Source organism: Melanaphis sacchari, unplaced genomic scaffold (genome assembly GCF_002803265.2).
Source record: "Melanaphis sacchari strain LSU unplaced genomic scaffold, SCAv2.0 Contig4_pilon_pilon, whole genome shotgun sequence".
NCBI lineage: Eukaryota > Metazoa > Arthropoda > Insecta > Hemiptera > Aphididae > Melanaphis > Melanaphis sacchari.
Genome location: NW_020271335.1, coordinates 8,224,388 through 8,242,369, shown reverse-complemented (window position 1 = coordinate 8,242,369; position 17,982 = coordinate 8,224,388). Strand labels below are relative to the sequence as shown.

General features: G+C 25.4%; 4 protein-coding genes across 7 annotated transcripts; 2 read left to right on the top strand and 2 right to left on the bottom strand.

Annotated features, from left to right (window-relative positions):
• Positions 1 to 1,296: 1,296 nt before the first annotated feature.
• Positions 1,297 to 2,303, bottom strand: LOC112598864 (enhancer of rudimentary homolog). The gene is made up of 4 exons (XM_025345509.1): positions 2,035 to 2,303; positions 1,860 to 1,947; positions 1,684 to 1,804; positions 1,297 to 1,612 (listed from the first exon to the last, which is right to left on the bottom strand). The coding sequence occupies exons 1-4, from the start codon at positions 2,035 to 2,037 to the stop codon at positions 1,513 to 1,515; spliced, it is 312 nt and encodes a 103-aa protein (XP_025201294.1). The 5' UTR covers positions 2,038 to 2,303; the 3' UTR covers positions 1,297 to 1,512.
• A 458-nt stretch (positions 2,304 to 2,761) lies between these two features.
• LOC112599130 (GTP-binding protein 128up) lies at positions 2,762 to 6,535 on the top strand. Of its 2 annotated transcripts, XM_025345892.1 has the most exons (9): positions 2,762 to 3,052; positions 3,110 to 3,275; positions 3,331 to 3,461; positions 4,978 to 5,217; positions 5,287 to 5,455; positions 5,553 to 5,682; positions 5,985 to 6,107; positions 6,168 to 6,284; positions 6,369 to 6,535. In XM_025345892.1, exons 1-8 carry the CDS (start codon positions 3,011 to 3,013, stop codon positions 6,268 to 6,270), a joined length of 1,104 nt encoding a protein of 367 aa, XP_025201677.1. In that variant the 5' UTR covers positions 2,762 to 3,010; the 3' UTR covers positions 6,271 to 6,284; positions 6,369 to 6,535. The 2 variants fall into 2 exon arrangements, with proteins under 2 accessions (XP_025201677.1, XP_025201676.1); XM_025345891.1 differs by having other exon boundaries at positions 6,168 to 6,535.
• Positions 6,536 to 11,067: 4,532 nt separating this feature from the next.
• LOC112599126 (acylamino-acid-releasing enzyme-like) lies at positions 11,068 to 14,696 on the top strand. The gene is made up of 13 exons (XM_025345884.1): positions 11,068 to 11,100; positions 11,180 to 11,394; positions 11,485 to 11,651; positions 11,714 to 11,859; positions 11,931 to 12,198; positions 12,662 to 12,810; positions 12,897 to 13,071; positions 13,167 to 13,418; positions 13,480 to 13,608; positions 13,694 to 13,902; positions 14,030 to 14,109; positions 14,288 to 14,503; positions 14,572 to 14,696. The coding sequence occupies exons 1-13, from the start codon at positions 11,092 to 11,094 to the stop codon at positions 14,684 to 14,686; spliced, it is 2,130 nt and encodes a 709-aa protein (XP_025201669.1). The 5' UTR covers positions 11,068 to 11,091; the 3' UTR covers positions 14,687 to 14,696.
• A 608-nt stretch (positions 14,697 to 15,304) lies between these two features.
• On the bottom strand, positions 15,305 to 17,658 carry LOC112599128 (clusterin-associated protein 1). Of its 3 annotated transcripts, XM_025345890.1 has the most exons (8): positions 17,469 to 17,658; positions 17,388 to 17,397; positions 17,079 to 17,275; positions 16,846 to 17,013; positions 16,472 to 16,785; positions 16,168 to 16,318; positions 15,963 to 16,092; positions 15,305 to 15,679 (listed from the first exon to the last, which is right to left on the bottom strand). In XM_025345890.1, exons 3-8 carry the CDS (start codon positions 17,259 to 17,261, stop codon positions 15,492 to 15,494), a joined length of 1,134 nt encoding a protein of 377 aa, XP_025201675.1. In that variant the 5' UTR covers positions 17,262 to 17,275; positions 17,388 to 17,397; positions 17,469 to 17,658; the 3' UTR covers positions 15,305 to 15,491. The 3 variants fall into 3 exon arrangements, with proteins under 3 accessions (XP_025201675.1, XP_025201672.1, XP_025201674.1); XM_025345887.1 differs by lacking the exon at positions 17,469 to 17,658 and having other exon boundaries at positions 17,388 to 17,452; XM_025345889.1 differs by lacking the exon at positions 17,469 to 17,658 and having other exon boundaries at positions 17,091 to 17,275; positions 17,388 to 17,452.
• Positions 17,659 to 17,982: the final 324 nt, after the last annotated feature.

Sequence of the window (17,982 nt, the reverse complement as noted above, 5' to 3'; positions counted from 1 at the left end):
AATGAGGCTTTTACAATTGTTTTACTGAATGTCGTTTTTTGCTTATATCGATAAGTTGATATTTTACATTTAATGATAGATACGTTTACTTTGACATTTTTATACGTATTTGAATGACTGTTACTTTGTATGTACAAGCAAACTGTTCAGTGTAGATTGTTGGTGCATAACTGTATCACTGTTAAACATATGGGATAAGTTTGTATCGCAGATACAATAACCAAAAATACAAATTACATATTCATTTCAACGTAATGTGACACGTGTCATATTTTCAGCTTAGGCAAAGGTTTTACTTGCATGAGACCTACAAAATCATTCCGTTTTATTGAGGTTTAACATCTATATAAAACTATAGGAACATGTCAGGATCGTAGAAAAATTCCTTATTGGATAGTTTACAGTTTGATTCAAGGTTTGCATTACCGTTTTCACTATAATAGAATATAAGAACATCAAATTTGTCACGTATTTTAGTACAACAAATTCACTTTTTTCTACTACCTTCCAACTCAAATTTTATTTATATACAATACCATTTGTTATTGACATGGAGTCATTAATTAAAGGGTTATAATATTAAAATTAATTTCTTCAACTATTAACCTAATCATTTATAAAATGAGGAATTAGATATTTATCGGTTTTGAAAGGCTATAGAATAAAAATCATTGAACTTACAAAAATAAAGTTTATATTTTTCGATTCAGTAGTGTTTTTAGTTTTTTACATTGAGTTTTAAAGATAACAGCCATTAGTAGTGATGTACTTTTGTAGGCAATTCTAGTAGTTTTCTACATTTTAAAAATGTTATCTTTAAAACAACATAAATAACTAAATACACTACTGAATCGAAAAATACAAACTTTATTTCTGTAAGTTCAATAGTTTTTATTCTATAGCTATTCAAAACCAATACCCTTGATTATAGAATTCTATAATAGTATCTGGAATAACAATAGCCAATAAGATATACTATTATTTATCCATAGTATTGTGAATTTGTTAACATCAATTATTTTTTATCAAATTATAGTTACTAATCACTGTTTATAAAAATATTAAACACGAGGTATTAAAATTGAAAAATAATAATTTTCAAATAAATTCAACGATACAATGTAATATTCATGTAATATTCTCTTGTTTAATAAAAAAAAAAACTTGTAGCAATTTAGGTACATAGTACATACAACAATTTCTTGGTATATTCCAAAACTGTTATTATAATGAGATTGAAGAAAAACATTAAACAAAATTAGTTAACACGAAAAGTCACAAATAATAAAAATTAAATTACATATTTAAATATTATTTTTATTAAGTAAAGGAAGTTCTGAGGATCATGAATATTTGTTAAATCGCTATGAATAACTTGTATACTGCTTATGGTCAACCTACATTATTACTTTATAGTTGGGTGTATTTATACAATTATACCTACTAAATGGTCAACAAGGAAAAAACAGCCTCATAATATTTCAATAAAACATTCCATTAAATTCATACTGTTTATTGACGTTGATTGGCTTGACATCTGAGTAGGACATATATCTTTTCCTTTATCCAGTCTTTGTTATATGGAGCATATGTCATGGTACTCTTTTGATACCTAAACATAATTTAAAATTTATACTAGTAGAAGTACTTAACTTGTAATGTAATAGAATATAATTAACATACACAAGACATGAAAGATCTGCTAAATGGTCAACAAATTCAAACAGCTGAGTTATGTCATATGTAATAGACACAGACTTTGGATTTAATTTCTTCAGATGTTCTTCGTAGATCTTACAAACCCCTAAAACAATAAAACATCAAATGTTTATTCATCAAAGCAAAAAGCATTTCGTTACCTTCCATGCAATCGTTAACAGACTCGTAATCGGAATATGTTCTTGTTTCCGGTTTGTTACCGGGTTGGATCAACAATATAGTGTGCGACTGTAATAAAATACAACATGACAATTATATTAATATTCCTCATTTAATAAAAGCGAGAAACTTAAATACAAAATAAATGAATGGTACCATTTTGTAACTTTCAGATTAAGTTAACACTAAAGTCCACGATAAAATATACAAATAAACAAGTCGGCGTAATTTTTCACTTGATAATTGCAACCAATAAAATAATTGTTTAAATTGCCTTATGGCTTACACTTATTCACTATGACACAATGGTCTATGAATTATGATCTATGATAATTGATAGGTTGATAGAAATTTGAAAACGGAAATATCGAATGCAACAGGGACGAATTAGGATTTGTAATTGTAGTAATGTAGGAATAACATGAATTGAAATATATTTTTGATATAGATATAAGATCAATATTTGTTAGGTTTATAACATTTTCAATTCTATTGTTATTAAACATAATAAACCATAACTAACCGCTGTAACCACAAAACATTCTTTTATATTTGATCTTTTTTTTTTTGTTTTAACATTAAATTAAATGATATAAATGCTGAATTTAATTAAAATTTCAATTTATTTTATATTTTTATTGGAGCATTTAAAAAAGTTTTTAATGTTTTTATTTATTTATTCCAGCTGATACAAAGGACTAAGAGAAAAATTGTCGTCTCATTCAAAATATATACAATATTGATAATAGACTTTATTTATGTTATGATATAAAGATATTGATAAGAAATAATCACTATATCGTGGGTAGAAAAATAAAGCGCCTTTAACCAAAAAAATTGATCTTTCCATGTATCATCATTTGAGGTTATTGTACAATACTTGAATTAGACAATTCTCGAATCTCGGGTAGTTGCCAGTTGGATACTTGGATATTAATATAATATAATACATTACTATTCTTGTAATCTTGTGTGTGTATGGAATTTGGATGTGGTACTCAGAGTCAGGGGTAGTCCTTTTCAGGATAAGAATATAAAATATTGATACATTAGTCGTTATTACATTATTCATTTATATTTCTTTTTATTTTGAAAATATTTAATTCCATCCAAATTGAAATAGTTCTTAAATATGTCGACGATACTAGAAAGGATTTCGGCCATCGAAGCTGAGGTAAGCATAACTAATTTTTTAAATCTATATAACAAAATTAACAACATTGTAATTTAGATGGCCAGAACTCAAAAGAACAAAGCAACAGCTGGGCATTTAGGTTTACTAAAAGCTCGTATTGCTAAACTTCGACGAGAACTCATAACTCCTAAAGGTGGCGGTGGAGGCACTGGAGAAGGTTTTGATGTAGCTAAAACTGGAGATGCTAGGATTGGTTTTGTAGGTAAGATTAAATAATTATTTTATAGATGAACATTTTATTACATTTATCTCTTTAGGGTTTCCTTCTGTTGGTAAATCAACATTGTTGAGTAATTTAGCTGGCGTTTATTCGGAAGTTGCTGCATATGAGTTTACAACTTTGACCACCGTTCCTGGATGTATTAAATATAAAGGAGCTAAAATCCAAGTAATTAATAGTTTAAACTTTAATTTTTATTGTAGAATGAACATAATGTGAGCAGAAAAGATAGAATCTACTTATTTCATAAATATTAGAATATAACTCCTTAAATTTTAGTATTTTACTAAGAGCTTTTAAAAACACTTTGTTTGCAATTGTGTTTAATACATTGACTAAGAGAAACTATACTCTGAGCTATATGGTGAAATTCATGCTCTGCACTTATGAAATTTAACATTTTTGGATAAAATATTTTAAACTTAATCAGAACACTATCTGTTAAGAATAAAAAAAATGTTCTTGTATTTTACATAAACTCATCGTATCATCAAAAAATATTGCAAGTTTTTAATGATTCTACTTGTTTAGTTTCCTGTGGCTTATAAAAATTGGTTTGGAAGGTTACTTACTCACTTTTCTTATTGTAGTATTGGCCACATAGCAATTATCAGCATCTGTAGTTTCATCAACTGAGGCCCAAATAGGACTCCTTTCAATACCACAATACAAAGTGTTTCATTGTAAATAATTACAAGGAATTTTTTTGACGAATGCAAGTTAGCTATTTTTATTTAGTTAATGGAATATCTGACTTAATATGTGGCAGTATTAAAAATTTACTTGCTTTTCAAAGATGGTAACATGTTAACTTTGAAGTTACAAAACTCCTAGTAAATTTAATTTTCTTTTTTTTATTTTCTTCATGCTTTGTTGTTTATTTAAATGCTAACTTACTAAAGGAATTACAAACAAAACAAATTTTTCATAAGCTACATAATGTAACGTGTGGCCGTCACTTTAAAGTTTCAATAGGAAATTTTAAAAGTAAATGATTAATAAGCAACTTGCTTTTTTTGTGGGGATTTCAACATGATTACAAATTGAATTAATATAATATATACAAAATAGAAATTTAATTAACACAAAATCACTTAACATCAAACAAATGAAAATAATTGTATATTAGTGTGTATATCTACCAGAAACTAAGCTGTCTGACTAATGTGGCAGACGGCAGTATAGTGATATCTAAAATTGTAATCTATATTATCTTATTTATTACAACATTGTGACTTCTATTATTACAAGCTGAACAAAATTTCTAACATAATAATGTTTATTGTTAATATGTCTACATTGTACCTGTATATAAAAATGTGTACTTACTGGTAAAATATTTAAAAACATGTATTTACATAAAAATGTGTTAGATAAAAAATTGTATTTTATTCAAGATATTATGAAACATACTTATTTTTAATTTAAATTAAGAATCTGCATTTAATAAAATTATGTATTTACATAAAATTCTGTATTCTAATGGTAATTAATAAATAAATATGTTTAAAATTATTCTTTGAAAAACTAAAAAATGTTTATTCAATTAAATTAATATCAATTTTTACTAAAAAAAATTAATGTCAATTTATTGAGTGTTATTTAAACTTAAATAGTTTTATTTAATAATACTATACATGACTATTTTGAAAAATATTGACTTCTATCGTATATTTATTGATAGCTTTTAGATTTACCTGGTATCATTGAAGGTGCAAAGGATGGTAAAGGTCGTGGAAGACAAGTAATTGCAGTGGCTCGCACATGTTCATTAATTTTTATTGTTTTGGATGTTCTTAAACCATTAAAACATAAAAAATTAATTGAACATGAATTGGAAGGATTTGGATTAAGACTGAACAAATCACCTCCAAATATAGTGTATCGTCGAAAGGATAAGGGTGGAATAAATTTACAAACTATGGTAATTGATATTTTTCAAAGCAATTTATACTTAGATTTCAAATTTTGCATTTTTTTTATTATTTAACAGGTACCACAAAGTGAATTGGATTTAGACACTGTAAGAACTATATTATCAGAGTATAGAATTCACAATGCTGATATTACTCTTAGATATGATGCTACGTCTGATGATCTTATTGATGTTGTTGAAGGAAACCGTATTTATTTACCTTGTATTTATATACTTAACAAAATTGGTTTGTATTTTTTTTTCTTTAATATTGATTTATTAACAATTAAATCACTGAAACAGTATTAAATTTTGTAATTATTTTTATTTTTGTTTGATTATAGATCAAATAAGCATAGAAGAATTGGATATTATTTATAAGATACCTCATACAGTGCCTATAAGTGCTCACCATAAATGGAATTTTGATGACCTTTTAGAAAAAATGTGGGAATACTTGAAATTAGTTAGGATGTGAGTAATATATAAAAATTTATACCGTTGGTATAATAATTAAACAAAAATATTCTATTCTTAAATATAAATTCTAGTTTACCATTTAAAATATAAAAAAAAAAATTTTTTTTCTATAAATATAATTTTAGAAATTATAAAAGCAAACATTAATTGAGAAAATGTATTTATTTGATTAAAATAAATAATATATTATACTATGCTCCTTCACTTTAAAAACAATATTTGACAAATATCTGACATAATTAAACATAATAATATTGTTTATAAAAAATGTATTTATTATGTATATAATTATATAGTTACACCAAGCCCAAAGGACAGTTACCAGATTACGGATCTCCAATTGTTTTGCATAATGAAAGGAAAAGTATTGAAGATTTTTGTAATAAACTTCATCGTACCATAGCCAAAGAATTTAAATAGTAAGTCAACATCATTAAAAATTATTTTTCTATTAATTTATTATGTATGTAATTGTTTAGTGCTCTGGTTTGGGGATCATCTGTTAAGCATGTACCTCAAAAAGTTGGAAAAGATCATATACTTGAAGATGAAGACGTTGTGCAGATTGTGAAAAAAATATAAATATAATATGTCTAGTACATATTTTTAATTTAACAATAATAAAATTCGTTATTTTTTTGTAATCGTCTATATTATCACTGTCTCTAAATACTTATTAGGTATTCAGCTCTAGAAGATAATAGTTCTCCATCAAAGCCATTCTACAAAAATGTTCTTCATTCAGCATTAAATCAAATTTTGTTTCACTGTCTGATAAGCGACATAACATATCACAAGTTTTACTTATGATTACACTTCTAATAAAAAAGTACAGTTAAATATTTTATTTATCTACCAGTCATATATATTTTTAATATAACCTACTCAAAACATTGGAAAAAAATACATTAATATGAATATTCTTAGTTGAATTTAATAAATAAAAAAGAAATTTCATACTTAAATTTAACTTACATGATAAATACTATTAAATTGTATGATTTTTTGTATACTACTAGTAAGTTTTAAATACTTTAAACAATATTAAATTTAATATTTTATTATGCTCACTGCTTCGTTTAATACTAATATCTGGAATATTTTCTAAATATTGTTTGTTAAATTATTTATTATTAACTTCTTCCAATAGTTTTAAATTAACTAATTATTTTCAATAACTTATTTATTAATTCCTTATGTTAGTTATGAATGAAGATAAATTTTAAAAAGTTAATGTTAAAAATATTTACTTACATTTTAAATTCTTGCTATAAAATATAATTATCATTAATAATCTTACATCTTTATATAATATCATATGTGGCGAGATAAATCCAGTGTGAAAATCTAGGTGAAGAGCAGCATTTGTTTTAATACATGTCAATATGCCACCTAAAATCCATCACTTGTAATCAATATGTAGTACTGTAATAAAATTATAGAACTTAACTAAAATATTTCCAAATCAAGTTTTAATACATGACTTTACTTCACTTTTTTATTAAAAAAATTAACCTAAAACCTATATAAGTATATAATAAAGTTATAAATATCTATTTTTTAATAATATAACATGAAGGCAATTTTGAGTTATTGAATTTTTTTATATTAATTAGTTATTATTTTACTAATCGATAAACTAATATTGAATGTCGTCAATAATATTATAATCTTATGCTTTAAGAATATGAGAAAAATATTTTATATAGTGCTCATGTAATTACTTATGTAATACTTGATGTAACAATATAAACAATTTTTGTTTCATCGGGAGACCACTCTAAAGTTCCAAATTCAGCTAAAAAATAATAATCATGATACATAAAAAAACATTAAATTTAACCTATAATAATAAATTACTCAAAATACTCAACAAAATTAAAATAATTGCAAACTTTCAATTAATATGTATGTTTATAATTATCCATTGCACATTTATATGCCCATCACAAACTAATGCTTGTATGTTGACATGTTGTAGGTACAACAGAACTCTATGCACTGTCCATGTAGGTGATAGTGTCAAAACGGTTTAACAGTGATTTTCAATGTTTTAAATACCCCAAATTGACTGACAAGTAATAGTTTATTAAAAAATAAATACAATTTGATAATGTCGTACAGGTAATATGTAATCAATACGTAGTAGTAGTGTGGAAGCAGAACCTGTTAGACATTTGTCGAGAATTTAAAAACCGTGCCTAGATATCTGACAACGATTTTGAACGAAGTACCTGTACATATTCAATTAATTTTACCTATATTTTATTTCTTATAAACAGAAAGTTTACACTATAAAGATTTTTAAATCTACAATTAAGTGAATGATATTCACTTATTCGCGTTTTGATTTCTTATGGTATATATTGGTATATCATTATTTATTAATCAGGTACAGTTTAAAGCTAGGTAGTCAAAATAAATTTCAGTTTTTGTAGTTATGTGTTAATGTATTATCTTTTACATTCTAGATTCTGAGCAGAACGTTAAATATATTGATTTTACAATGATGTGTGTATGTGAGTTGTTTTCGAGTAAACGAAAAGCTATTGACAAAATACTTCGATTTTTAACTTTAAGGATTTGGATAGAAAATTGGATCTAGTAAGTGCTTTAGAGAGATAAAAATTAAAAATTGCTAGTACTTTCTTTTATAATCGGAAAAACAAATTTTTACGCTAATTTTGATTAAACTATTTATTTTTATTTTTTTGTAATTCAAAAACAAATAACTACAAACAAAAACTTGAATTTTTCACCAAGTATTTATAATATCCTTTTTCTTTAGTAGTGTAGTATAATTTTCAAAATATTTTGACTATTTTGAGTTAATTACAGGCAATTGGATTTTTCAACTTTTAAATTTTTTGTTTTTATAAATGTTACGAAAAAATGTATGAATGGATAAAAACTTTAAATGTTAGAAAATTGAATACAAGGTTCTTACATATTTATTTACCTATATTAAAAAAAAAAAAAAAAAAATACCAGAAAGCCAAATTATTTTTTTATGAGAAAACACACGCTTGATAACTATTAACTATTGTCTATTTCTTTCCAAATGTTTTTTGTTTTTCTTATGTTTCATATTCGAAAGACAGTAGATACTTAAAATTTCGCAAAATGATTATATTAGCATTTTCATTATCTGATCAAATTTTCAATTTTTTAACTCGTTTCTAGCTGTTTATAGGCATGTAAGATTTTCCATTCTTTCAGGTTTTTTCATATATATAAATATTAAATATAATAAAAAATTATTCATTGTGTCAAAATTCTTGAAAATTTAATGTAAGATTCACCATTGGTAGATAGATTATAATGAAATTATAAAATCTTAAAAAAATATAAAAACGATTTTGTATAGGTATTTTAAGTTCAATTTTAGTCAAAATTACATTTTTAAACAATAAATAAAGATGTTAATTATTACATTAAAATTTTAAAACATTGTTCGTGGAAACTTACAACTTACGTAGGTATATTGCATTATTATGAATTTTAGTAATTTTACTATACACAATTACATTAATAGTTTAATTTATTTCATGAATCTGTTTTTGCAGTTTCACGGTAATTATAGAAAGATAATATTAAATTTCAAGTTATTTACATTTTTATAACATAGGTATAAATGTATTTATGTATATTAATTATTAACGTACCGTAATATTAAAAACATTTATTATAGAATAGTCTAATCTATAAACAAATCTAAAAGTAAAATAAATGATTTGATTAGCTATAAGTCTTAAAAAGACATCACGAAATATATTTGGTGATATTATAGGCTGATGCAGTGACGCAGTATACATGACAGTTTCCGCTCAATATATTATTTTTTCTACATTGAGTTAATTTTTAACATGCCCATAATAGTGACTCGCTAAACACGTAGAAAAAAGGCAATTAAAAATTAAGATTAGGTAGGTACCTATTATACTTTATTCCTTTTTACTTTCAAATTTTATAATTGGTAAATTCACGGTAGGCAATAATACAATACTGAAACTGACAAAATTAGTTCTATTTTAAACATAAGTTACTTGTTGCTCAGCAGTGCTTAGGGGGGTGCGAGAGGTGCGTATGCACCGGGCGCCAAAACACCTTTTTATAATCTAAGTAATATTACTGATAGGATATATGAAAGTTAACCATATTAATTTATATTTTTTAACGGTTTCAATATAATAATATCATCCTGATCGGCGGTGTCGATTCATTATTTTGACCGACGATGAGATAACGTTTTAAAATGTATTGTAAATTTGTAAACAATTATGTAAAAATACCTGTTCATCGTCAATAACAATAATATACTATAAATATATGTATACTGCATTATTATTGTTATTTTATGTAATTAATAATTTAATAATAGAATTTCGACTGAAACAAGTTGTACAATTTTACTTTGAACCTATCTATGATAATGTTCACACCATTCATTGCGGAAGTAGATACAAAATTATTTTTTTATTTGCATTTATTTGAAGATAAGTTATTTTTTATGCAATCGAACAAATTTGATTCGTAAATAAATGATACCGGCTTAGGTATCTATCTATTAATATTTTTTATTCTACGTATACAGTTTAGATATTATATTACTAATCTATGATGTTAGAAATGTGCAAAAAAAGGTAAATCTAACAAATTTCTCTGACCTTTTCTTATGTTATCTCTTTAAAGGTACCTTAGTACCTATAAACATACATATATGGTAGAGGGATAAAAGCATTAAAAATAATTTTTGGCACCTGGTACTAATAATGCTAGGCACGGCACTGCTCTTCAGCAACTCTACATTTGTACGCTTGTAAGTCGTAAATCCTAATACATTTACACATGCCTGAGTAACGACATCTTTTTAATAAGAAAAATCATTTGAAATTTGAGGCGTCGTTTTAAAGCATAAATAAAACCACGAACTAAAATCTTAATTCACGATTAACACATTTGAAATAATAGAATAATAATTACCTAGTTATGAATTTAATTTAATATCTGAGTCTTGGTCATATAACTTTAGACTGTCTGGACTATGAAAATCTACTACTCAGTACTCAACTTCTAACTGTTTTCATCATTGGTTATTTGATAAAAATATAATAATTAGATATTGAAAACCTAAAGACTCACGTAATAGGTACCTACTTAATGAATAGGTATGAAATCCAAAGTACAAACATTTTGAACTACTAAAGTTCAGAGACCAAACTAAGCTTGTACATTGATTATAAATATTTATCAGTTAGGTAGTAGAACAGTTTATTAAGATTTGAGATTAAATTATTGTTCAGTGAAATAAGTGGGTATCTAATCATTACTTATTTAAATAGTACGACTTTAAATATAGGAATATAAGTTATAGTATACAAAAATAAATATAATTTTTTTGTAATGGCTCAAGTAAGAATATATAATACACCTAAAGATATGTACATATTATGTAATATCAATGTTAAATTAATGATATTCTAATTTCCAGTTAGACAAAATTGTGGCATCATATTGCGTGACTGCACAATATCCGGAATTATTATCTTCTAGAATACTTGATTCCTCAAAAACTTCTGTTAGTGTTCAGTCTGTTTGGACACAAAAGGTTTTGGAAAGGCAAGCAGAGATCAGGTTCCGGCAAACTGTCTTTTCAGATTATAAGACTTATACCTCAACATCACCACCAACTGATATAACAAACGAGTATAAATTGCACATAAATCATAGTAACAATATACATAAATATATGAAAAAATAGAAAATTAAAAAATAAAATAAATTATATGCATTTAGGTTGATAAGTGCACACTCAAAATCAAACAAGTATTTTTGTGTGGTCAGAGAAGTGGAATCTGAAAAGGGAATCAAACAACAGTACTTAGAGGTATGGTCTGATTGTTCTCTGGTGAAAAATTATGATTTGAGCGCTTTAGATGTGCACGGAAAAATTTATGCTGATGGTAATTTATTATTATAGGTTAAATTTAATGTTTTTTTATGTATCATGATTATTATTTTTTAGCTGAATTTGGAACTTTAGAGTGGTCTCCCGATGAAACAAAAATTGTTTATATCGCTGAAAAAAAAGTCCCCAAGTCTGAACCGTTTTATAAACAAAAATCTAAAGCATCTGCTGATAAAGAAGGTGTTAACAATGACACTGTGCCGGTATACCTACCTGACAACAAATGTACAACTGTCTAAGATATTTAAATCTTATTTTAATGATGAATGTGTAGGGTAAAGAATATGATTGGAGCCAAGATTGGGGTGAACAGTTGGTTGGAAAAATTACTCCTGTGTTGGTTGTGTGTGATATAAAAACAGATAGTATTAATGTTCTTCCAAATATTCCAAATGATGTTAATCCTGCAACTGCAACATGGACACCTGATGGAAAAGGAGTTGTGGCAATTGGACATTCAATCACACCTCGTAAATTAGGTTTAATTTACTGTAATAATAGTCCTAGTCATGTGTTTTCTCTCACATTAGATGGACAATATGGTTAGTAAATTTATATTTATATTATGTCAAATAAATTACATTTTTTTATTGAAATTTTATATAAAAAAAAAAATTACTATTTTTTAATTAATTGTATTTGTTTAGCTTCCTATATAGGCTACTAGATTTACTAAATTGATGAATACAATTTTTTTTTTAGTTTAATTTTTTATTATATAATATATTGTGAGTTAAAAATCTTTCATTTAAAGTACCTGTAGTTTCTAATGGTCAAGTTAAAATATTATAAAATTAAGTTAATAATTATTATAATCTATCTAAAAATTCTATCTGTTAATATTATTATTTTATGCAGTAGTTAGTGATTGGTTGAAGAATATTAATTCTTTTACTTGTTTTAAATTAGAAAGTGTAATTAGAACCAAATTTATAAGTATTTTCACATTAGCTATTATATATATTTTACTGATAATAATACCTAGTTTTCATTGTGTTATAATAGATATGTTGAGTTCTGATTCAAAACAATTGTGTGTGAGATATCCTAGGTTCAATTTGAATGGTACAAAGCTTGTATGGTTAGAACGCTTAGCAGGTGGACCACATAGTTCATGTTTTAAATTGATGTGTTGTAATTGGTCTACAAAAGAGGTTATTTTGTTTACATTTTATTTTTTAATTCTATAAGAATTGTGCTTAATAGTATGAATAAATACAATTATTTATTATATATTTAGATTAATACGGTTGTTGATTTTGACAATAAAATACTTCAATTTAACAATGAAAATTTACCATTCTATGGCCTTTATGATCAGGCAATACCAAACAGAAGTTGGTTGAATGATGATAAAACTATTGTATTGAGCACTCCTCAAGGTGGTTCGATACATACATTCGCTATTGACACCGGTAATAGTTATTCAGCCTAATTTGTTAATAAATAAAATATAATATTAAAAAATAAATATTTTTGAAATAAAACCTTAATTTTTAACTATTTTTAGAGTCCAAATATATTCGTTATCTTCCAATCACCAAACCGTTTCATGAAAGTGTTAGTGTGATAGATGTTCTCAATGATGTTTTAATTTGTTATAAATCATCGCTTAATAAACCTGGACAACTATTTGCTATCAAAATACCTTCTATACTCGAAGGATATGATTTTACTAATATTTCTATTCATGAAATTTCGCCATCTCGAAGTCTCCCTAATTGTGATAACTTTGTTGTTGACCATGGTTATACTCTTTACAGTAAGTTAAGTAATTAAATTAGTTACAAATATCTGTAATAAGTATTTAATTCAATTTATAGATAAACCTACTACAATTTACTATGGACCAAAAAATAATAATTGTCCTTTGATTATATGGCCTCATGGTGGACCTCATTTATCATCTTTAGAATCTTTTAGAGCGGATATTGCATTCTTTGTTCAGATAGGTAATGACAATTTAAAATAATGTTTTAATAACAGTTTCTTTTATTATTATTATAGTTACTATTTATTTGTTATTGATATTACTAGGTTTTGCTGTGTTATTAGTCAATTTTAGAGGATCGGCAGGATTAGGTAAAGATTATGTAGAATCATTACTTGGTAAAATAGGTGATGCTGATGTTAAAGACATCTATAATGCAGTAAAATCTAACCCTTTGTGGTCTAATAGAGAATTGGTGTTATTTGGTGGTTCACACGGTGGATTTTTGGTTACACATTTAAGTGGACAATATCCAGTAAGTGCTAATTTGTACTGTGATTAATGAGCTATATATTAATGTAACCCTTATAAAAGATATATGTTTTAAATGTATAAAAAACCTTTTAAATTATATTTTAATTTATTAAAAAATTTAATTACAGTCTGCATTTAAAGCAATATGTGCATTGAATCCTGTTACCGATTTGATTTCTATGTTTGGGATAACTGATACTCCTGATTGGTATGTTGTATTTTTGTATTTATAAATTTGTAGCAAAGTTTTTCATGCAAGCCTTATTATTTAGTTTTAATTTAAAAATATATTAATTACTTTTTAATTATTCTTTAAACTTTTAATAAAGAAAAATGATTACTTATTACTTATTAGTTATTATTTTTTTGTTTTTTTTTTGTTGCAGGGTTATTACTGAAGCTGGCTATAATTTTTCTGAAGTAGATAGTTTGGCAAATTCTGAAGAAATTTTATTGAAATTAGCAGATTGTTCGCCATGTAAAAATGCTCACAAAGTTCAAGCTCCTACACTTTTATTGCTTGGTGAAAAAGACTTACGTGTTCCCTCTTCTCAAGGTCTGGCTTATTACCATCTTCTTAAGAAGCACGGTGTTAAAGCTAGGTGAACTTACTTTATTAATTTCTATAGATTAACTTATATTTTTGGTTATTATTATATTTTTATTACAGAGTGTTGATGTACAATGATTATCATCCATTAAGTACTGTTACCGCTGACATGGATAGTTTAATAAATGCGGCATTATGGTTTATCAAATATTTAAACATTGATTCTGAAAAATAAATTAACTAAATAAATTATTATACCTTATTAATCGTGAAATATTTGATATTTATTTTTTTAAATAAGTACATAAGTACTTATTTTCAATTAATATATGTAGGTATTTATAAGTATTGGTAAGTAATTTAGGATTATCATACATCACTCTGAAATAAGATTGTGCCTCTTTTTTATCCTATTATTTGCATATTAAACTTATGAGTCTGTACCCCCCTAATAGTCAACCTTTACCACATATTAAAACATTAAAACTGGTTAACATTACTTCCAAAATATCATTAAAAATAAAAAAATAAAACTACCAGTACAATTTTTTTTCAATGTTTATTTTGTTTTTTATTTAAATAAATATGGTCAATCTAAAGCAATTATCAAACAAATGGTTGTGCTTGTATAAAAAATACAATAAGTCTGGAGCAATATTACCAGATTACCAATTTCTAACTTTTTTTTTTTTATAATAAAAGGAAAAGTTTCAAAAACTGTTGTTATATATTTCAAAAGATACTTTTAAATCATCATACTATTAACAAATAATATGTACACCAAATAGTAACTTGTATATAATACAATTATTTTTCTATAATTTTAATGAATTTCAATGTTTATGGTTAATGGTTTGTTTTGGGATTGTTTATTGACTCTAAAAATTGAAAAAGAGTAAAAACTATGAACTAGAAGATGATGACATATGACATAGTAGCATCGTGTTGATTGTAAATAATATATACGAGTAAATATGTATCTTATAAATTTTAGATTTATAATATTAAAACAAATATATATTTTTAAATCATCTATCTTATTAGTTGTTACTATCGACACTATCACTGTGAATACTTCCAAGTTTTTCAGCTCTGGAAGTTGATAGTTCTCCATCAGATGCCATTATATTGGAATCTTCTTCATCATCCAACATTAAATCAGAATCTGTTTCACTATCTGATAAGCGGCCAAACATACCCCGATTTCTACTTGTAGCTGCACTACTAACTAAAAAATATAAATAAACATTTTTTTTTTAAATATTTTACTAATCTACCTTACTATATATATTTTTAAAAATTGCTCAAAACATTGAAAAAAATATATTATTATGAATAATATGAACATTTTTAATTTTAATTTAGTTAAATATATAAAGGGTATTTTATAATTTAATCTAATTTTTGTTACAAGTATTATTAGATGTTATTATTGTTATTATTTATTATGAGCAGTTGATAAGTTTTGAATATTTTAACCAACATTGAGTATAATATTTTATTATACTTACCTCTTCCTTTAATATTGATATCTGCTGTATTTTCTAAAAATTGGTTATTGTATGGTTCGTTATTAACTTCTTCCAATAATTTTAAATCATCATCTTGTTTATTATTTTCAATAATCTTTTTTGCTAATTCCTTGTGTAAATAAAAAAAAAAAAAAAAACATTAACTCATATTTCAATCTCCTAGGCACCATTAAATATAATTTACTTGTTGTTCTTGTATGTGTATTAATTCTGCCTGAGCAACCTGTTCTTGTTGATGTTCTAAGTAACTTATACATCTTTGTCTTGTAATATATTCTTGATATAAGTTTCTGAGTTCAGATTCTAAATCTTCAAATTCTTCTAAGAATGCTGGCCTTTAAACAAAATATTTAGTATAGCTAGGTAGGTATCGTATACTATAATCTATAATCTACAAATTATTTTTTAACAATTATTGATCTTAAAAGAATATTGAATATTTATATTTTATATTATTAATTGTGTGCATATATTTCCTAAACACGTACCTCACTTGTTTCAAAGTTTGAAGTCTCTTTGAATTTCTTTCTAAATCTTCTCGTCGTTTTGTAATTTTTGCATCCAGATTGGCTTCAGTTGCTGATATGTTTTTTATCAACTCTCTAGTATGTTCAGTTTCTTTTTTTGTTTTCTGAATTAGTGTCTTAAGGCTTTGTTCGACTTCATTAATATCCAATGCGGCATTAACTCGGCTATCTCTGACTGGCCGTAGTTCGCTTTCTTCTTCTAAAGAACGAAATAATTCGGCACCTTTTTGAGTAATTTTAGATGCCAATTCTCTTGTCGTTTTTAGTTCATTGGCCTAACATAATATTAATGATAAACTTCATCAATTATTCAAATTAAATTTGAAATACAATACTTTGTATGTTAAGTTAGTTTCCAATTTGGTAAAACCTTCATCCTCGTAAATTTTTTTTCTATTTAATGCATCGTTAAGCAAATCAGTTATTTTTAATAGTTCACCCACTGCATTTCGATCAGCTTGATACAGTTTCTTTACATTTAACTTTATATTGGTCTTAAGAACCTATAAAAATAATATTTTGTTTTGTTGGCCGTCTTAATTATGCATATAATTAAATCTATGTTTACAAAAAATTCTACAATCGAACGAATGAAATAAACTCGCTGTTCAGATGTTTCAATTTCTTGTGGTAAATTAGTGTCAGGTTCAAAACGCTGAGCCAACCAAAATAAAATGTCAGACACTAAACTAAAATTTGGACTATGAAAGCTATCCATAGGTATTTGTTGATGATATCCTAATGATCTCATGACTTCAGTGAATTCTGTAAAAGTATATTGTAACGGCCAACGTTTTAGAGAAGTAGATAAATTGTTATGTTATTATCATTATTAGTTACTGCCTACTTATAATAAACATTTTAATGAAGTACTTACTAAACAAGTCCTTGTAAGACATATTAATATTTATTAATATTATTAGGTATACTTATATATATTTAACGTATAATATAATACTTAGCACTAGTAGTTAAGTTATTGCTATATGCTTATATGTGCTTCTGATGAAAACTTGTAAAATATTTGTTGTTACTATTTGTTGCTATGGCCCCACGAACAGGCACTTACTTATGTTATTTCAGTGGTGTTGTATTCTACTGTAAAATATAGGAACCTTATACTTAAAACAATAATATAATGTTTAACTTACATTTTTATATTTTTTGTTTGTCATATTATAATTACAGAGTAATATTTCGTAGGTTATGATTCAGATTAATTTAAAGCAGTGGGGTATGATGAATTAAAAATTTTCCAGAGGCAAAGAAAAATGAAACAAGGAGTAAGGACCCACCCACCATTATAAACACGAAAAATAAAGGGAGGTTAGGTACATAAATTTATATAATTTACACAATTATTTTTATTTTAGATAAGTATTGACTACCTATTGAGTATCGTATTATGCTTACAATTAGAGGACTATAGACCATCTGACTATCCCTAACCCATATTTAAAAAAAAATTCAAA